Source organism: Alligator sinensis, unplaced genomic scaffold (assembly GCF_000455745.1).
Source record: "Alligator sinensis unplaced genomic scaffold, ASM45574v1 scaffold888_1, whole genome shotgun sequence".
NCBI lineage: Eukaryota > Metazoa > Chordata > Crocodylia > Alligatoridae > Alligator > Alligator sinensis.
The window spans coordinates 109,141-128,186 of record NW_005842533.1 but is presented as its reverse complement, the minus strand read 5'-3'; the positions used below and the strand labels follow the sequence as shown (position 1 = coordinate 128,186).

The 19,046-nt window shown below is 43.8% G+C and overlaps 1 protein-coding gene across 1 annotated transcript; it reads right to left on the bottom strand.

Annotated features, from left to right (window-relative positions):
- Nucleotides 1–12: 12 nt before the first annotated feature.
- CEP41 (centrosomal protein 41) lies at nt 13–18,882 on the bottom strand. Its single transcript, XM_006031857.3, has 11 exons — nt 18,745–18,882; nt 18,600–18,663; nt 13,382–13,429; nt 7,902–7,963; nt 6,383–6,452; nt 5,779–5,923; nt 5,032–5,186; nt 4,138–4,205; nt 3,249–3,363; nt 1,608–1,823; nt 13–740 (listed from the first exon to the last, which is right to left on the bottom strand). The coding sequence occupies exons 1-11, from the start codon at nt 18,880–18,882 to the stop codon at nt 595–597; spliced, it is 1,227 nt and encodes a 408-aa protein (XP_006031919.1). The 3' UTR covers nt 13–594.
- Nucleotides 18,883–19,046: the final 164 nt, after the last annotated feature.

Genomic DNA, 19,046 nt, shown 5'->3' with positions numbered 1-19,046 from the left:
AAAGGGACACCATCAGGTTCAAAACAGCATGCTGTATATTTACAAGAATGCCCTTATAAGAAATACATTTCATTGGTAAAAAAAAAAAAAAAAAAGGATGTTTCTCGAGTCTCTCACTCTTCACCATTTTGGCTGTTTGTTCAGTTTCAGCATTTCAGGTAGACACCAGGATTTGTGTGTGCAGTTAGTTTCTGGTCTATCCATCTCCCAAGGTCTCACTTATTAGCATGATGCTGCAGTGCTACATAGGACACTGGAAAGAATAATTGTTACAAGCACAAATTCAACTGGCATTTCCTTAGGTTACACATTTCACAGGACCGCTTCCATTGGTCAGGGGCTCTTCCTGCCCTCCCCAAATTCACCATTCCAACGACTTTGACCTGACATTGTCCTTTTACGAGGAGTCTTATAAAATTGTACTTTTTCCTGTCCTACTGAATGTCAGGAGTCTTGGACCCCCTGCCCTCTCCCCATCTGCTAGTCTTATACCATTCTTTTCTTCCTCTTAGCAGCTTCCTAAAACAATAAAAGGATGTACTGAGCAGGATGTACTGGGACATTCATTTATTCAATGGAAAGGAGATGCTGTCTTTATTTCCAGGGTTTGTTCTGCAGACTGCCGCTGCTGAAGGAGCGGGTGGCAAGGGAGCTAGCCGAGTTGGCGGTGGAGAGGTTCTGACTGCTCCTCACAGTAGAGGCCCTGCAGTCCCGGCCCGAGGAACCACGGCTAAGGCGGTCTGAGGAAGAGAGACCAGAAACCCATGTGAAGCAGTGCACAAGCATACAGAGCAATTTTGTTTCAGCAGGGGGTGGGTGCTGCCTGAGCCAGAAGAGCTTGGGATGCAAATAACACCTTGGTATGAGTTTTAATTGTAAGCTTCTAGACCAATTACCTAATAGACCTTGATGTTTCCTCAAGGCAGTGGCCATCTACTGGAAACAAAGCAGCAGGATGTGGGACAAGCAGGGCCAGTGTTGTAAGATGCCCTTCCTGCTCTAGGGCTGCCCGATGCCTGTCCTTTGAGGATGCTCAGAAATCACTTGGGGAGGGACGAGGTGAATAACTGCCATAGCCACATTTGTTTCCAGCATCCATAAAGGTTGTCAGCAGATGGGTCAACACCCAGCTCACAATCCTTCTATACTTTAGACCCTTAGCAAACCACACCACACCCCACCCACAGCTGCTACCATCATCACTGTGCTCAGCCTTCATTTAGGTGGTCACGTCCTCTTCAAGACTCACAGGGCAGGTTCTGCTCCTGACATATGTACCATTACTGCCCCGCCCCAACATCCCCCATCACTGATGCAGCTGGAGAAGCCATATAACCATGTTCTAGCGACAAGCGTGAGAAAGAAATGGAAAGGCTTCACCAAAACAGACCATGGGTTCCTAAATTCTGGGTGGCCTGGTGCACACCTGCCAATACACTGGTCTTGGATTTTAGTAATTTATGGGCCAAATCCTGACTTCCTTTCCCCAGACACCTGATTACAATCAGAAAGTGGTGCAATAGCCAATTCAGAAGACAGTCTGTGGGAACTTTGCAAACTCAAGTGCCACGTGGGCAAAAATCACATAGTTTGTCAAGGGGTCTTACTGGCAGTATCTGAAGGGATCTGCTCTTCTTCCAGGTAGCACTTTATCTTCTGTAGATCTTCTGTAGTAAATCGCCACTTATTCTCAGCGGGTGTGGGTGGCACTTTAGGGCTGGCCCTTTTCCGGGCAGAGCCAGTTTGGGTCATCAACTGGCAGGATGTTGGGAATGAGCCAGTGACTAGTCCTTCAGGCACCTTCTGTGCAAGGACTTTTAGACCTGCGGGCAATACAGAGCATACAATAATCCATCATTTGCAGTGCTTGATCAACCCTTTTGAATATATCTGTCTCTGGATCAGAAGTGGGAAGCAGAGTTTCTCTGATTCTTGCCCCCTAATTGCATCTACATAACAGTGTTTTTTTTAAACTGTGAAGTCTTTAGACCAGTGGCTCTCAACCTCAGGTCGCGACCCAAATCAGGTTCATGGGGGGCTCTGCCCCTCCCACCTGTGGGGCTCTCCCAGCGTACAGTCCATGCGGCTCTAGACGCCACTGTCCCCCATGATCCCGGCCTGACCCGGGCTTTGCTGGCACCACCAGGCATGAGTGAGTTGGCGACAGAAGTCGCAACCTGGATTTAGGGTCGCAGCAAAAAAAAGGTTGCAAGCCTCTGCTTTTGACCAATAGCCCCAGAGGTACTGAGCACTCCCAACTCCCCCAAGTTTCAGCAGAAGCTGTAGGTATTTAGCATTTTGTAGAATTAGTCCTTGAAAAAAAATTGGCCTTTGCCCAATGGAAACTGGTGGCTATTGCATGAAGTATCACGATTTGTAGCCGATGAAAATCCTTGGAAACATCCAGTCATGAAAGCAGCTACAAGGATTAGGCTTTCAAAGCTGAGACTGCATATTTCAAGGTGTAAGAGGGGAAAGAAGTCTAAATGCTTCCACCACCATATTATTTAGGGTCTCTACCCTTCAGCAAAGGACTGAAGGGATACTAATGTAACTAAGAGGTCCAATCTTGGATTCTCATGAACTTTAGAAATGCTTGGAGATAATGGGAAGACAGGATGTCAGGCTGCTCTCAGTGAAAGCTAACATGGTATGTGTGATGGAACTAAATCAAAGTGATGGAAGTAAATCAAAGACTCTGTGGTGGGATGGATTTGTGCACCAGTTTGCAATCTCTGAGGACTGGGGTTAAAAACCCAACTACCTATTTTAGATCATCTGCAAGCAAAGTGTCATGATTCTGTGGTATCCTCCTAAACCTTGTTTACAGTTTCTCCTACGGTTGCTTTAGCACCTGTGTGCCTTTGAGGGTTCTCCATTACTGCCAGCTCTGGCAGGCGTGGGCTGTGCTAGCATAGATCAGCTGTCAGCATTTAAGACCACCACAGCCTTCAGATCTGCTGCGAGCAAGGTTCACTCATTCACATGACAGCACTGCCTCCTGTTTATACCAGGGCTTTCAGCATTAGAACTGGTGGGAGAATTCCTTAAAAATCCCCAGTGCCTATGAGACACTTCACCAAACCAACCCACAATTCAAAAAAATGACAGATGCCTCCCCTTGACAGCTCTGAGCAGTCACAATGTAGTTGTTTAGGGCTGAGATACACTGATGGAGTTATGTAGGCAGAGCTAACCCCAATCCCTAGCCAAGTCCCTGCACTGATCTGCCAGAAAAAAACCCTCACCTCCAGATAACATGAATACGTTCTCAAAGCCTCTCTCGCACATGGTGGTGGCAGCCTGGCTGGCTATTCGCTCGTCATCATCGTACAAGATGATGATCTTTCCATGGGCATTTTTCTGACAGGCAGTGGTGTTAAAGATCCTATGCATTTTTCAGAGACTTAATTTGAATCAGATAGTTGAGATCTTCCCAAAACTATAAAAACAACAAAGATGCAGGAGGACCCAATCTGAAAGCAGGAAAATTGCCAGGCTTGTGGTTACTAAGCAAGAATACTTCACACGGCCCTCTTGCAACCTAACATTAGCACTCCAGGAAGGGCACAGCTCACTCCCCCATTCTGGAATTCAATCTCTGAGAAGATCTTGTTCCAGGGCAGTTCTGCTAGTTCATCTAGCAACATAGAAGACAACAGTAAGAAGTGAGGCCTACACACATCCCTCCCTCCCACGGTCTATGGAAATCTAGAGCTTTGAAAATTGTCCACTTAATTCCGATGGATAATCTCCTCTCAATCCTTCAGAGAGGCCAAACTGCACTATGGTTCCTGCAGGAGAAAAGCTGGGTAAGCCCATATGGTGAAAGGCAGCACTGGGCAGAAATGCCCCAAGCTGGCTATACACCCAAAAGCTGCACAGATAGTCACATTAGCATAGTACTTTGCCAAGGCTAATAAGTCCTGCTTCTCAGCAGCAGAGGTGCTCAGCAAAGGGAACAGAACCCCAGCATCAGTTAAATCATGTGCACCCAGTAAGGTCCCATCCTGCTGCCCCTGAAAACATGAACTCCTACTGGCTTAATGTAGTCCCATTAAGGTCAGTGAAGAACTCCTGGCTTTTGTTTTGCCAAAACTTTGTTTCTCTTGAGATCCAGGGCTGTGCAAAGGATACATATTCCAGAATATTATTGGTGTATGGATTCATGGTCCTGGATAGCGTTGCGATTGGGTAGGAATACGCTGCAAAGACAAGAGAGAAAAGGTTTAAGGAATGTCTGCTCCTGTCCATCAGTTTAGAATTAAGGTGACCACTGTGAGGTGTCACTCTCCAGCACACCCCACCTATCTGCTCCTGTAGTGCCCAAGCTAAACTCAGAAATAAGGCAGAGAAGCTGCAGTGAGGCTGTCCCTCACAAGATCTCAGTCTCTGGCATGTGGAAGAGAAGCAGGCTAGCAGAGCATGCTTGACAGCAGTGCCCTCAGGAGTGCTGCAGAAGCAGGCAGACATATCCCATCCAGGGAACATAAGCTTAGTTCCCAATAAACAAGGGTTAACTTCAGCTCAGCTTCCCCCTTCCCAGTGCCAGACAGAGGGATTACAGGGGTGATAAGAGATAACATCTTGGAAATTCTTATCAGCTTGAGACTTCCCAGGTCCCTCTTCTGCTTCTGCTGGTTTTGCTTGCTCTATACCTGAAGAGGCAGACGCTGCCTCTGTCTGCCAATTTGGAACTGGAATAGGGAAGTGGCAGGGCACAGTCACTACTCTAAGCAGGGCTTTCCCAGTGGTCCCCGATAAGGCCCCCCTCATCAGCATCAGAGCACACTGCGCATAGCCCTATGCCATTCTTCCCTGCACAGGTGCTCTGTACTTCAGGCACCAGTTGATGTCTCATTGCAGGATGGGACTCACTACTAATGAGAAATAAACTGGCACTGGGCACTCATCGATGCCCATTTTAGAGGCAGAAATTTAAAAGGGCCAGAATCTGAACATACTTTGCAACTAAGTGGACAATGATGAAGGTTCCTCATGGGAATCCCATGCTGGTCATCTCTCCCTTACCTCCAACAATGTGACATTGGTCGTACGCATCTCGATCCCGTACGTCTAGCAGCAGGAAGGGGCAATCAGGATAAGGTCCATCTTTAGTATCATTAGTGTCAGGTTTCTTTAGCGTGTCTTTGTGTATGTCTAGCTCACCAACACCACTTATCAGGCTACAGGAGGAAAAAATGAGAGTTTGCATCAGAATCTGCTGTCAGCAATTCTTTGCCTCTTTATTAAGATCAGGATACTTTCCAGTTAGTAACCTGTCCAATGGACAGTTTCCATCTCTCTTCCAAGTTTGTTATCACACTTCAAAGAATCACGTGGACCACTTCAGACAGACTGTCCTCTGTTTCTCTAGAAGACTGATTCCCTTTGTAACTAGCCTCCCCATGAGTTTACGGAGTACTGAACATCCAGAGTTCAGCCTCATCTGATGCAAGTTGAGCCCCAGACATTTCGACAAGAAACAAAACCAATGAATTATTCACACACAAATGGTTTCAGAAGAGAGAGCAATTTTGTCATATGAGAGCTTGGGATCAGCCATTACCTTGATGACTGGTCCATGAAAAGTAGCTACTGACAGCGATTTAAAGATGGTTACTGGAATTCTGGGACACTTATTGTGTGCGAGGCTTGGCAGTGACAAAAGGAGTATTCCAAGCACAGGGGGACATAGGCGGAATATAGTGTGTGTGTGCGTGCGTGCGGCGGGGAGAAAAGGAGGAGAGCCATTCTTTGTACATTGCTATCGGATACCTTTGCAAAGTAGACCGATGAGACTCTCCACCACCAGTGTTGTTTATGAATAGGACTGGACTAGGTGGTTTCTCAGTAGGGCTTGCCTTCCCATTTGTCCCAGCTTTGAGTTGAACATCACCATCTGAAGCGATGCCATCACCATCTTAAAAAAAAAGATATTGAAAAAAATTGAATTGTGGAGCAGTTTCTCAGACCACTGGGAGAAGTCTGGATCTAGACCCGGATTATAAAACTCTGGACCATTTCTACAAAACGCAAGGATTCTTCTTCCACTACAGAAGTTCTCCCACTTGGCAGGTGGGTGGGTGAAAACTATTAGCTGTTAGGACCTGGAAGAATTAACCAGGTGAACAGCAGGCTTCATTTCTGAGGGAATATTGCAGGGCAGAGTGCAAGAAGACACACATCCAGTAAAAGTGACCAGGAAGGACAGTCAAATACATCCCACACTAGAGAATTACAATGGGAATAACAGGGCCAGCGTTGCCAGAAGGATTTGCCAGCATGATGTCTGCCAAGGCACTGAACTCCAGCCTCAAAGGGCACAGCTCAAGCTGGAAACACAAGGATGTAGATCTCCCTCCTCAGTCAAGAGCATTACCTTCCAGCTTTTGGATTTCCTCAGCTGTCACTTCTAACGTTTTATCAGACAGGGAAGAGACATGGATGACCTGGAAGAAACAAACAAAACTTGGTCCAAGACTCTTTTGGGACATGAGGCAGCAAAACCAATTCTTCAGAGATCCAGGTATATCAGAGCACACTGAATCAGACTGCCCCTTCTGTTGGTTTTACTTCTCACGTATAAGTCCCTGCCCCAGGCCAAAGAGCAACTGGCATCTTTATTAAAAAGAAGAACTAATCTAATTTCAGAATGAAAAGACCCAATTCATTCCACAACAGTCCCAGCTTATCCCAACACATTTTTAAAAAGTTGCCTTTCAAGTAACAGGCTACACATTTCAAAACCCACCCTGCCTTAGAGGAAAGAATCACAGCATTGCAGGGTCAATCTTGTACCATGTGCAAGATCAATCCTGAAAGGTGACCAGCACTGAACCCATCCATGCAGCACTTAAGGCTCAAGCCTGCAACCCTCCCCCATGTAGATATAATAAACCGTTGATTATCCAGAATAATTAGTGGCACCGTCATTCCAGATAATCAAGTTTCCCAGATAATCAAACACTACAGTATGGAGTCCCGAAAACTATAATTACTGTACTGCACAGCAAATATTATAAAACAAGAAATAAACTATATGGTGCTGTACAATGTTTTAAACTATTTCAAAGTGCTAGTAAATAAAAAATATGTAGTTGCTATTCTGAGAAGCCAAGCCCAACTGTGGGCTTATGGTTTTGTTAATTCAAAACCTTCTGGTTAACTGCCTTTTTGAATAATCAATTCTCTGCTGTAATCCTATTGAAGTCAGTTGGATGAACCATATGACAGTTTCTCTCTAGGAGCCTCTATCCAGGCAGGTTTAAGCTCCTTTCTGTGCTCTTTCCAGAAGTGCACATCTCCCTTTCAGGTTTTCCTGACTCTTTTAACGAATACTTTTAGTGACAAACTCATGGGCTTTTGCATTTTTGTCTTCTCATTCTTTTCTTATATATTTTTTCCATAGTGCGCCATATTTCTTCCATTAAAAAGAACCTTAAAAACAACCTTTTGGCCTATAACTGCTGATGGATCGCAGTTGTGACCAGTGCGCAATCTGATATGCTGCTTCTTTCATTAAGAAAATCCCCATTTCACAGATGGAGAGAACTAAATTTCCAGAGTGGTTCACTTCTTCTGGATGCCTTCTTGAAACACCTAAGGCTTCATTTCAGAGGTTCTGAGAATGTGCAGTTGCCACTGCTTTCAGTTACAGCAGAAAATGATCTGCAATTCTAGAAGTCTGGCTTAGATTTTTCACTTTTTTTTCCAACTTTCTGCCAAAAGAAAGCCACAAGGAAAGGGGCAAAACCCACGAATACAAATAGGTCTCCAGAAACAGCTTCAAGTACATGTACACACATCATATCATGTACAAAGTTCTGCCAACAAGAACCTAATCATAATTAGCAAATATAGGTGATTATCACAAACTGGTTAGAAACAGGTGTACATACCAGCTGGGCCAAAGTAGTCACCTTTAATCTTCTGAATAGCTCATCCTTTTTGTGTCTGTAATCTTTAAAGAGAAAAACAGAAAGAAACATGTCTTTATATCCATCCCCATTTCCTCTAAATACCAAACTATGAGGCTCAACAAGAGCTCTTATTGTAAAGACTCTGACCTGTCAGGTTTTTAAGGGGACTAGAATTTCAGGCTGACACAGGTTAGAGGGAGCATGAGAACCAACATGAAGGGCTGAGAAAAATATCAATTATAGAGAGATCCTGCCTCTTAACAGGTATGATTAGAAAGGGGAGGGACAGATCCAAACAGCCCCTAAACCTCCCATCCCCAAATGATGTCATTTGAAGCTAAGCTAAACAGTGGAAAGCCATTCAAAGTGCTTAACTCCCCTCCTGTTCTCCTTCAGATCTCACCACTTCTATGGAGCCTCTTAAGTCAAAAGCAATGTTCTGTGACCTGAATTTTTATTGTACCGTTTACAGAAAAGTTAGTCTCTCTGTCCCAGAACTTTAAGTTCTGGAAGCAGTCACATACAAAGAATACATTTACCTACTGCAATTTTATTGTTTAAGCTGCTTCAGATCTTCCCATTTTATTGTAAGTTAAAGAAAGTCAGATTTTGGTTCCCTTGTTTGTCAATATGAATTCTCTACAAAAGGAAAGAAATTTTCAGCTGGAACTTCAAAGACAAGTGTCCGTTATATAGCGTCTGCATCCAGGTACACTTCACTACCAGAAAGCAACTGTACGTTACATCAGTACTACGTAAAAAAAAACTGATCAAGCTGTTGGAGGGACCAGCGTGTATTTAGCTTTATTAATTTTTCCTTTGACCGAGTGATGATAAAAGCAGACGCAGGATTGTTTGCCTCCTCAAATATCTGTGCATCAAGCAAGAAGACATATTTAGCAACAAGAGATATTTAATAACAAGAGAGATTAAGAGAGACGACTACGAACAACAGGTGAAGGTTGGACAAGCTTCCTGACATGCGACACTCTTCCGAAGGGAAGCAACGGAAACCTCTTTAATACATTTCAAGTTAAACAGGACAGAACAGAACAGTGGAGAATGAGCAATAAGGGACATTTCTGCATTGGCAGGGAAATACAGGAGATGCTCTAACAAGGCATTTCCAGCTCTGGATTCTGCAGCTGTTGAAACAAGGTTGTGTGCGCTTAACTAAACACACAAAAGCCATATTCCATCCTCTAATCTATAATCCAGGGCTCTTTAAAAAAAAAGAAAGGGTGGGGGGGAAGGAAGGAAAGCAAGGCATGCCTTAATCCTCCATTCTTTCTTTCCTTCTGCACTACACTCCCCCTTAGAAATCACAGACCTTTAAAAATGGGACTAATCCTCATCAAAATCGCATTTGTTATTTTCAAGAACATATCCCAGACAAGCCCCAGTGCCAGCAGGGGAGCTGGCTGGCTTTGGGTTGGGGAGGGGGTGGCGGGGAAGACTGGTTATGGAACGCAGAGTTGTTATCAAATCCAGGCTGCTAAATACGTTTCAATCCTGCCATCTGTTGGCTAGTCTCTGGCTTATGCAAAGGGAGTTTGGTGGGATTCGACCCTGATTTCAGCCAACACAAAAGCCGACAATAAAATTAGTTCTCTCATTAACAGTCTTTTGGCTCAGATGGTTAAGAGAGCCAGGGGAACAGAACCTCCTTCACCACACCACAGGTCCTGGTTGCATACAATTAAAGGGTTGCATTGCTGTTGCTTATACTTGCTGCATGTTGAAGCAGGTGTTCAAATCTCTAGGACAGTCACACAGAAGAGGTACCATAAACCTTACCCAGCTTTTGCACATACAATCAGTGAATAGTTTCCATCATCTCTATTCATATATTCTTAAACGCATGCTTTCTTGGTGGGGTGGTATGTTTGGCTTGGCTGAGCTACATCCACTATCACAGCATGGAAAGAGTCTATAAATTTAGCCTTCTACTCTACTGAAAGAGACGCTAGAGCTTGAAGCCCAATTACATGGTAGTAAATGCCCTACTGATCTGTGGCGAAGAAAAGCAGATAAAAGCCATGGGTATAAGAGACCTGAAGTTTTTCTTAAAGCTGTAGAGTTCAGAATGTCTATAAAGACTTGGTTTAAAGGATTCAAATGCAAGGTCTACACAACAACAGCCAAACCCCATGCACCTGGGAAACAGGAACATTTGGAGGTACCCTCATTAGATTTTAAGCCGGGAGCCCAGCAAGATATGCAGAGCTTTATGTTCGGAACCCTGAGCCTGCACCTTAACAGCTGCTATTAGCCACTGGCCCAATAACGAGTATTTCTAATAGCACAATAGCAGCAAGAACACCTTTCTTCCAATCTGTTTCACTTGCCCAGCACAGGACTCTCAAGTCAATATAATTTGTTGTCCAAAAGATCAAGATCCACAGCCATGAATGAGGATAAACCTTTGCTTTTCTGGATACAAGAAATGAAAGACAGGCCCTCTTACAGTTTGAAGTTGCTGAACCTTATGTAACAAGTCAGCTGAACCTTGTTTTTATCACAATGATTAATTAACACACATTGCAACTTCTAAATGGTTTTTTTCACTCTCTTCAAACCAGATGCATTTACACTGAAAGCAGTTCACACAACTCTTTACAAGACTTCATTCTGAACTTTATTAACTCAACTTCCTTTCTGAGCTCAGAAAACTATCATCTGCTAAACCCTTCATTTCAACACAAACAAGTCCAGTATTCACATAACTGCCCCCCTCCACAAACATGTCAAAAGGGTCAGAAAAAATGCTGCCCCTCACACCACCACTACTACATACCTGGCTTTACTGTGGCCGGTCCATTTGGATTTTCTGACATTATGTATCAATGAATTGGTGTTAAAATGTAATTATTCAACTGAGTATTTAGGAAGCTCTGTACCTCTGTACTTCAGCAATGAGAGAAAACAATATTTAAGAAGCAGATCACACTGTGGTAGCGTCTCTCAAGTCTGTGCTCCAAAGGACAAATAATCACAGTTTCAGCTATCTTATCAGTTTTGATTTTCCAGTGGATTTGAGGTATTGAGTCCAACTCTCTCTGGTTACAGAAGAGACAGAGAATTGACTGTACTAGGTATTTAAAGTTGTGTCCAACTGGTGTCATCTATCCATGAGAAATCAAGGCAAAGAAGTTTCTAAATTACCTGGGAACACAAGGTGCCTTTTCAGTAGAAAGCATGATGAGAAAATTTCTATTGTGCTCTAGAACTGGGATTTAACAAGAGGACTTCTTCATAAAAGGAAATGAGATTCGCAGCAGAGATTTAAAACTGAAGAGAAGCACAACAAGATTTGTGGTACAGATACCACAAGACTGCCACTGCTTTTTAAATACTGAAATCTTAGCCAATCAACAAAGGATGTTGTGAAACAAGATAATTTCTCTTTTCACTCTCCCAAAAGACACAACTTAAACAGAAAAAGAAGAGGGAGGAGCAAAAAGCAAAGGAACATTTTGCCCAAAAACTTAACTACAAGCACATTTGTGTTCCAAATACCTGCCTTGTAATCTGAACTTTATGATATTTAATGGAACAGTTTAAAAAAAAACAACCCACAAAAACCTGAAGATGAGCATAAAAAAATCCTAATGATGTGAAGAAACTGATTTTCAAGTCTCCTTAAAGTAAAGCAGTATTATTTAGATATAAATTATTCTCTTGCCTTCTACACAAGCACGATTGTTCCAGCCAGTGAGAACAAAGAAGCAAAACTGACTAGAAACAGAAATTGAAAATGACCAGCTTATTTTCACTGACAAAACCTGAATGAAATACAAAACACCATTGAAGAACAAGTTAGATTTCCATCAGTTTTCAACATCTATAACGTTAAATACAACAGGTTAAATTCACTCCAGCAAGTTCAATGGAGTTGCACAGGAATGAATTTGACTCATTCAGATCTTAAAGGGTCCTCATATTAGTTTAACATAGTGGTTCTCAACCTGGGTGATGTGGCACCCTGGGGTGCCATGCGATTCACTCAAGGGTGCTAGCACCAGTAGATGTGCAAGCATGATTCACACAATAAAACACAGAGATTTCAAATAGGAATGCGGTGTTAAAAACATTCTGACCTGCTGGGGTCTGAGTTCTTTGCAATGGAAGAACTGCTCTACTATTTTTCTGTAGTTAAAAAGCAAGAAGTCTAGGAGACGGTATTTTCTGAGGGGGCCTCAAGTCTGTCAAAAGGTACCTCGACTTTGAGGAGTGCCTTGAATCTAAAAAATAGTTGAAAACCACTGGTCTAATAGAAACAAAACTTCAGATTCAGCTGCATAATAAACTGCGAAAGAAACCAAACCATTTAGCTCCAAAGATGCATAGAAACTTGCGCCCAGGGAATGTTTAGCTATTTCATTTACAGTCTAGTTTGGTTCATTATGTTGGGAAAAGCTATAGTCAATTCCATGGAACAATCTATCTCCATACCAAACACTGCCCCTATCAGCTGAAGGGCCCCTGGGAGAAGCGTTCAAATACTGTATTAGTCCTTATGGATTTTGATTTTCACATAATCCAGAAAGTATTCGGGGAGGGGGGGGAAGAAAGAGGGGATGAATTAGAGGGATCAGAAGAGGAATTATTCTGATTTTTTGTGCGTGGGGGCTGATGGGGAGGGGTTAGATACTTCCCTTTCCAGATCTCTGAAGGGTGGAGGTAAGCTGGGGAGGAATACAGGACAGCCTAAGAAGATTAGTTTGAGCATAAATATTACCCGCTGTTTTTAAAACCTAGGAGGAACATGTTTAATTAGGCAGGTGTCTAAGACACTAACAACAGTATTAAAGAACAGCATCACTTATTGCCAGACCAGCCCTGACCTGATCCACTCAGTCTCTAGAGTTTCTCTTTCTCCTTTGTCCTTCCTATCAGCACCCATCCTGGTTAGTAAGAGGATACAAGGCACCAGAGGGTTTCTGGAAGAGCTCCCAGAACTGTCTGCATGGATGCTTTATACAGGTTTATCTGTAGACTAGGGGTCAGTAACCTTTTAGAAGCAGTGGGCTGAAACAACACAGCTTGGCCCAAAGGCAGGCTGCCACTTGTGACCTGACTACTTCTGCCACTTCCCCAGCTACTAAATTACTACCGCCATACCCATGACCCAGGCGCCACTTCCCTTGCTGCTGATATTCTTTCTCTGTGGGCTGGATGAAATTGCTTGGCAGGCCAGATTCAGCCCACGGGCCTTAGGTTGCCAACCACTGCTGTAGAGGATTGTGGAAGAAAACTTAAAGCTACCTGATACAGAAACAGAGTGGATATCCACAGCCTCAGCACTACATGCTTGTAGCTCCTGTTTACTCTTAATGAGATCCGGGCATAGATGCTGAAAAGAACTGATAACCTCAAGACCACAATGAAGGGTGCAGGATTTGAACATGCACTTTGAACTAAGCCATCTGTGACCCTCCAGGCCATAAATTACTCACTTCTTTTCTTCTCTTCCAATTTCTCCATGCATTTGATCAGGCTGTTACCTACAAATCAGAGTAAATACTTGGTAAAAAGGCTCTTTACAATAAGGGGTTATATTACATTATGCTTAAACACTTATAAATGGAGGAGACTAGATCTTAGAGTATAAACAAATGCCAAGTGAAGCAGATTAGCTGTGGTGGGATGTACCCCGGTACGGCTGATCTGGTTTGCTGGGCAAAACACGTTATCCACTGTCACCCATTGTCCCACATGAGCAACGAGGGAGACATATTCCCTGCTTAGAGACATGCCCCAGAGATTCCCATATTTGGAGGCTTTGTATTATCCCAATAAGGGCATAGCTGGCACAAACATTGCTCTTACCTGGGCTGCTATGGCTGGAAACAGACATGGCCTCTGTTTTGCCATAACAATTTTTATGGCAACAAAAGCCAAAGCAAATAAACATCCCCACCTTTCATCATACCACATTTTTTTTTTGTAGCCACAATAGATAGTAATCAGTTCTGCTGCTTTTTCACAGCACACATCTATTTGCAAGTTTCTCCACTTAACCCCTGTATCTCTCATGAAAGATCTTGCTGAACAGCGAGTCAGGAGACTCGATGGACTGCCTCAGCCAACCGGTCCTGGGATTAAGGTGCTCAGTACATCTAACAATGTACATAAGGGGGGAAACTTTCCAAGAAATAGTTGGGAAATCTGTTGCTAGCAGAAACTTCAATCTCCTTTTCAGGCATGTAAAGAATAGGTGTTCACTTAACCACTATGCAGTATGCATCCATCCAAGTTTCAGCAGAATCTGCAAAAAAAAAGGACTGGCATCCACAGTCTGCCAGCCAGACATGCAGAGCTCCTGAAACTACTGGGTGGGGGAGAAGAGGGGAGGTCCTCCAAGTTCCATCCAAAATGCCTCCTTCCAATTAAAAGCACGTGTGATTTTGGCAACATTTTGCAGAATGAAGGAACAGTTTTTAGAAGGCTGTAACTCAGGACATCTACTTTGCTATAAGAGGAAAGGACTGGGAGTCAGGACTTCAGCATTCTATTCTTAGCTCCAATGCTATCGTACTATGTAACCAGTAAGTGATTTCCCCCCCACAGTACTCCCATGTGTGCAGGTAAGTATTCCTAAGCCAAATTCTGCTCTGTTACACCAGCATAAATGCAAAGTAACAGTTCTTATCTTCTACAGAATCACTCTGGACTTGCATTGGTGTAGTAAAGCAAAAACTTTTTCCAGCCAGTATTACTTATCCTGACCTCACAGAAGAGCTGTGTTGCTTTTTGACTTCTCAGTATGGATTCCAAGGTTTTCAGGGAAGGTGTTCTGCCTTCTGCATGCACACTCAAGACCGCACAGTTTATAACAGTGTCTACAGAACCTGGAGCTCCTCAGATGCTTCATCTGAGCTTGTGGAAACTGAATGCAAGTCCAGTCTCTACCACAAAATAGTTATTTTTTCATTTGATTCAGATACAGGTAGTAAGCTGTTGAAGATGGCAGATGGAATAACAGCCCCCTTTTCATGAAAGTATGTACAATTTGGCTGTAGCATCTGGGGCTCTTTGGAGGAAAGAGAGATTACTAAAAGGGCATTTGCAATAGTCAGGACCAGGAAGTAATTAAGATGCAAAACGGACATATTTAAATAAAGAGGAGGCTCGGAAAGATGACTGATTCAGGTAGCATCCAGAAGGGGCTGATGGGTCAGTCGTTAGAGATGGGATGCTGAGAGAGAAGTACTGGAATAGAGGTCAGATTTTTAGACTCTGGAGCAAAGTCTGTGTGTCTAAGATTGGTTGGGAAAAGAGAGGATCAAAATGAACACTCATATCCAAGGCTTCAGCCTTCAATGCATTTATTAATAAGCAGGTGACGACTGCATGGAATTTTGAGTCCTGCTAGCATAAGAAAAAAAAATCAGTGGCATACGATACAGTATTCTCCTTCCGTATAACATGCAAGAAATAACTAATATGAGGGAGATGTATAGGAAAGTATCCTCAACGGAAATCACTACAAAAAAAATTTTAATGCGATAAGAGGTAAGAAGACCAAGTGCAGAATCCCAGAAATGCAGAGGAAGATAGTAACTGAAGAGCTGAAACAAAACCAAGAGCCAGGAGATTCTAGTTCCAATCACAATTTGGTTTCAAATTTGCAGAGTGACTTTAGGCAAATGACTTACTTGCTCTTTGTCTTGATTTCCCCCAGATTTGAAGTAGGAATATTTGTTTGTGTATGGAAAAGTTGATGATATTTAGATTGATGTTTGGACAGCAATTTGAAGAGGCAAATATTTAAAGATCTTTTATGAACATAACTTCTGTAATCACATAATGACTCCCCTTCTCCCCTGCAAAGTTGTGCATTTACTGCATCTACTACACCAACAGGTTTCAAAAAGACCAGTCAGGTCAAGGGTTTCAAAAAGCGGCAGGTCAACATGGAGAGTCTGGCTTTAAGATGACAGCTCAAGCAGGGAAGAGGGCAACCTAATACCTATCTAAAAAGATTTTAATGTTGTAAAAACCAGGCAAGAAGATAATTTAAAGTGGTTCAAGGGCATATAGCTAGGAATAGTGGGAGGGAAATCAGGCAGTTGCTTCTTTTCCCAGTGAAACTGAGGAAAGCTTCATACTCAACACCTGGGGTGGACAGGGTACATCTTGGAGTACTCAAAGAATTGGGTGAGGTAATTGCAGAGCCATTGTCTATTATCTCTGAGAACTTGCGGAGGGCAAATTAGGCCCCAGACAACTGGAAAAGGGCAAATATAGTGCCCATCTTTAGGAAAGAGAAGGAGGAAGACAGGGGAATTACAGACCAGTCAATCTGACCTGGATATCTGAGGAGGCTCATGAAGGAGGTCAACAAGGAATCTATTTCTAAGTATCTGGAGGAGAATAAGGCGATCAGAAACAACCAGCATAGATTCATCCAGAGTAAGTCATACCAGACTAAAATGATTTCCTTCTATAATGAAGAGATGGGCTCAGTGGACAGCGGAGGGAGGGAAAACAGTGCATGTGATATACCTTTATTTGAGCCAGATTCTGGACACTGAATTTCATGACATTCTCATTAGCAAACTAAGAAAATATAGTGCCGTTCAGTGTTTCCCAACTGGTGTGCCACCAGAAATGAACAGGTATGCCATGGAATTTTGGAAAAATAAGTCACACGTTAGAAAAATTAAAGAAATGAATAAATGAAACATATCATTTATATAAATTAGTTTTGTGGACAGAACCAAAGTGTATTGTGTTGCTGTTCCAGTGTACAGATGCGAGATGGTATTCCATGCTATGCTCTAATGACTTTGGAAGGGGGGGAGGTGGGGAGGAGGGGTGTGCCACAGAAAATTTTGAATGTAAGCGTAAGCGTGCCTTGGATTGGAAAAGGTTGGGAAACACTGGTTTAGACGACTGTACTGTAAGGTGGATACATAATTAGTTGGATCATCATGCTCAAGGAACAGTTATCAATGGCCTGGTATCTGAGTGGGAAGAGGCATTGAGTTAGTCTATCCTGAGTCTGGTGTTGTTTAATACATTCATTATTGATTTGGGTGGTAGGAATGAGAAAATTTGCAGGTGTCACCAAGTTGGTTGGAGCTGCAGACACTCTGGAGGGTAGGGCTAGGATTCAGAATGACCTCAATAAAATGCAGAAATGCTCTGAAATTCATCAAATGAAACTCAACAATAAGTGCAAAGTCCTGCACTTGGGACAGAACACTCACATGCACAAATACAGACTAGAGGATGACTGGCTAGGCAGCAGGATTGCAGAGAAGAACTGGAGGGTTACAGTGGACGACAACCTGATTATGAAGCAATAGTATGTTCTTGGTGCAAAAAGCCAAACGTGTGCTGGGCTGTATTAATAGGAGCACAAAAGTGTGTGTTGGGCTGTATTTATAGCAGCCCTATTTGGAAGTCATGGAAAATGCTTCTTCCCCTGTACTTGGCAACAGTGAGGCCTCACCTGGAGTACTGCCAGACTGGGGCACTGCACTTCAAGGAAACATGGGCAAATCAGAGAAAGAGTCCAGTAGAGATCAACAAAAAAGGACGAGAGGCCTTGGAACCAGGATTTATGAGAAAAGGCTGAAAGAACTGGGATTATTTAGTCTGAAGAGGAGATGACTGAAAGGGGATTTGATAACCAAAGGGTGGTTAAATGGAAGAGGGAGATAAATTATTTTCTATACCCATAAGGACAAGGAGCAAAGGTCTTAAACTGAAGCAAGGGAAATCTAGACTGGAGATTAGGAAGCTCTCTCTCACTTTTGCAGGCAGGTGAGCACTGGAACAGGCTACCGAGAGGGTTTGGCATCTCCAACTTTGGAAGTTTTTAAGAGCAGGTCAGACAAATACTTGTCTAGGATGGTTTATACATGGAGGATCCTTCTCCCTTGAGCAGGATCAAGACAATCCCAGACTAGTCTCCTGAGGTCCCTTCCAGCCCTACATTTCTGTAATTCTATGATCACTTAGGGCAGGACTGTCCAACTACTGGTGGCTCACAGACCGCATGCCCAACCCAGCTGCTGCGATACCCACTGCACTAGCTGCAGCAGCAGTCAGGGTCTCCAGGCTCCCCTTCTCTCCTCCAGCTTCCACTTTCCGCCCCAGGGGCAGGGCGCAGTGGGGAAACCCGTGGTTAGGGAGCTGGGGGTGGGTGCTAGGGCACCTGCACAGCATGGTGCAGTGGAGGATGGGGCTTCACAGCATGCAGCCCCCAGCTGCTTAGAAGCTGAACAGCCCTGACTTATATCACCAAAAAAATGCGTGCCCTCTTTTATTGGAAAACAGTCTATCCGGGAGAGACGTTAACACAAGCTGTTGAGCAAGAGTTGACCTTAAAGTATCACCTCTCGAAGATCTCCTGAACTGTCCTGGCTACAACCATCACTACAAGCCTACTAGGATGCATTTTAAAGTAATGCTTTAAATGTCAAGTTGTTTGTAAAACAACAACTTATACAAAAATAATGGGAAAACCCAGGCCCATACATTTTGCTAGGCACTGTTGCATCATGAGTCTGACCTCATCCAAGGCTCCGATTGTGATGAGGCCATTAAGTCATTTCCTAGTGTGCGCGCAGAGGAGCCGGCTTCATACAGGCAGGCAGAGATGTACGGCAAAGGAATTTGTTACTGTGTGAAATTTAACTTGCTGCTTCTGACCCCACTTACCCGTATCGAGGCGAGTTTTCACGTACTGATACTTAGGGTTCTGGGGAATCCTCCTGGTTAAATACTATTTAAAAAAAAGAAGAGGGAAAAAAAAAAAAAAAAAAAAAAGCAGCAGGTCAACACACCTTCCCCGCACGCTGCAAACCCTGGCGGGGTCGGCCTCAAGAGAGTCATTTGGGGAAGGGTCTAAAGAGGGGTCAAAAAAGGAAAGGGTGCGAGGGGAGGTGGAGAACGGCAAAGGCGTCGGGCTGGCAGGGCTCTGTGGAGGGCACGCCTCGGCCATCGAGGACCAGCCCGCTGGAGGGCTGGTGACATAGTCCCACAAGCCCCAACCCCTTGGGAGCCCCAGAGTGCTGCACCCCTCACACCCTCAGGACCCCTCAAACCCCACCACCCTTGGGGCACCCCCGGACGCTGCACTACTCCTGCCCCCCCATGCCCCAGCCC

What these genes read in the sequence shown, in the direction of transcription:
- CEP41 (XM_006031857.3), bottom strand. Translation starts at nt 18,882, where the DNA reads ATGGCCGAGGCGTGCCCTCCACAGAGCCCTGCCAGCCCGACGCCTTTG. An exon ending in TTGAGGCCGACCCCGCCAGG is followed by an intron (nt 18,664 to 18,744) that starts GTTTGCAGCGTG and finishes TTTTTTAAATAG; the next exon opens with TATTTAACCAGGAGGATTCC. An exon ending in GAAAACTCGCCTCGATACGG is followed by an intron (nt 13,430 to 18,599) that starts GTAAGTGGGGTC and finishes TCTGATTTGTAG; the next exon opens with GTAACAGCCTGATCAAATGC.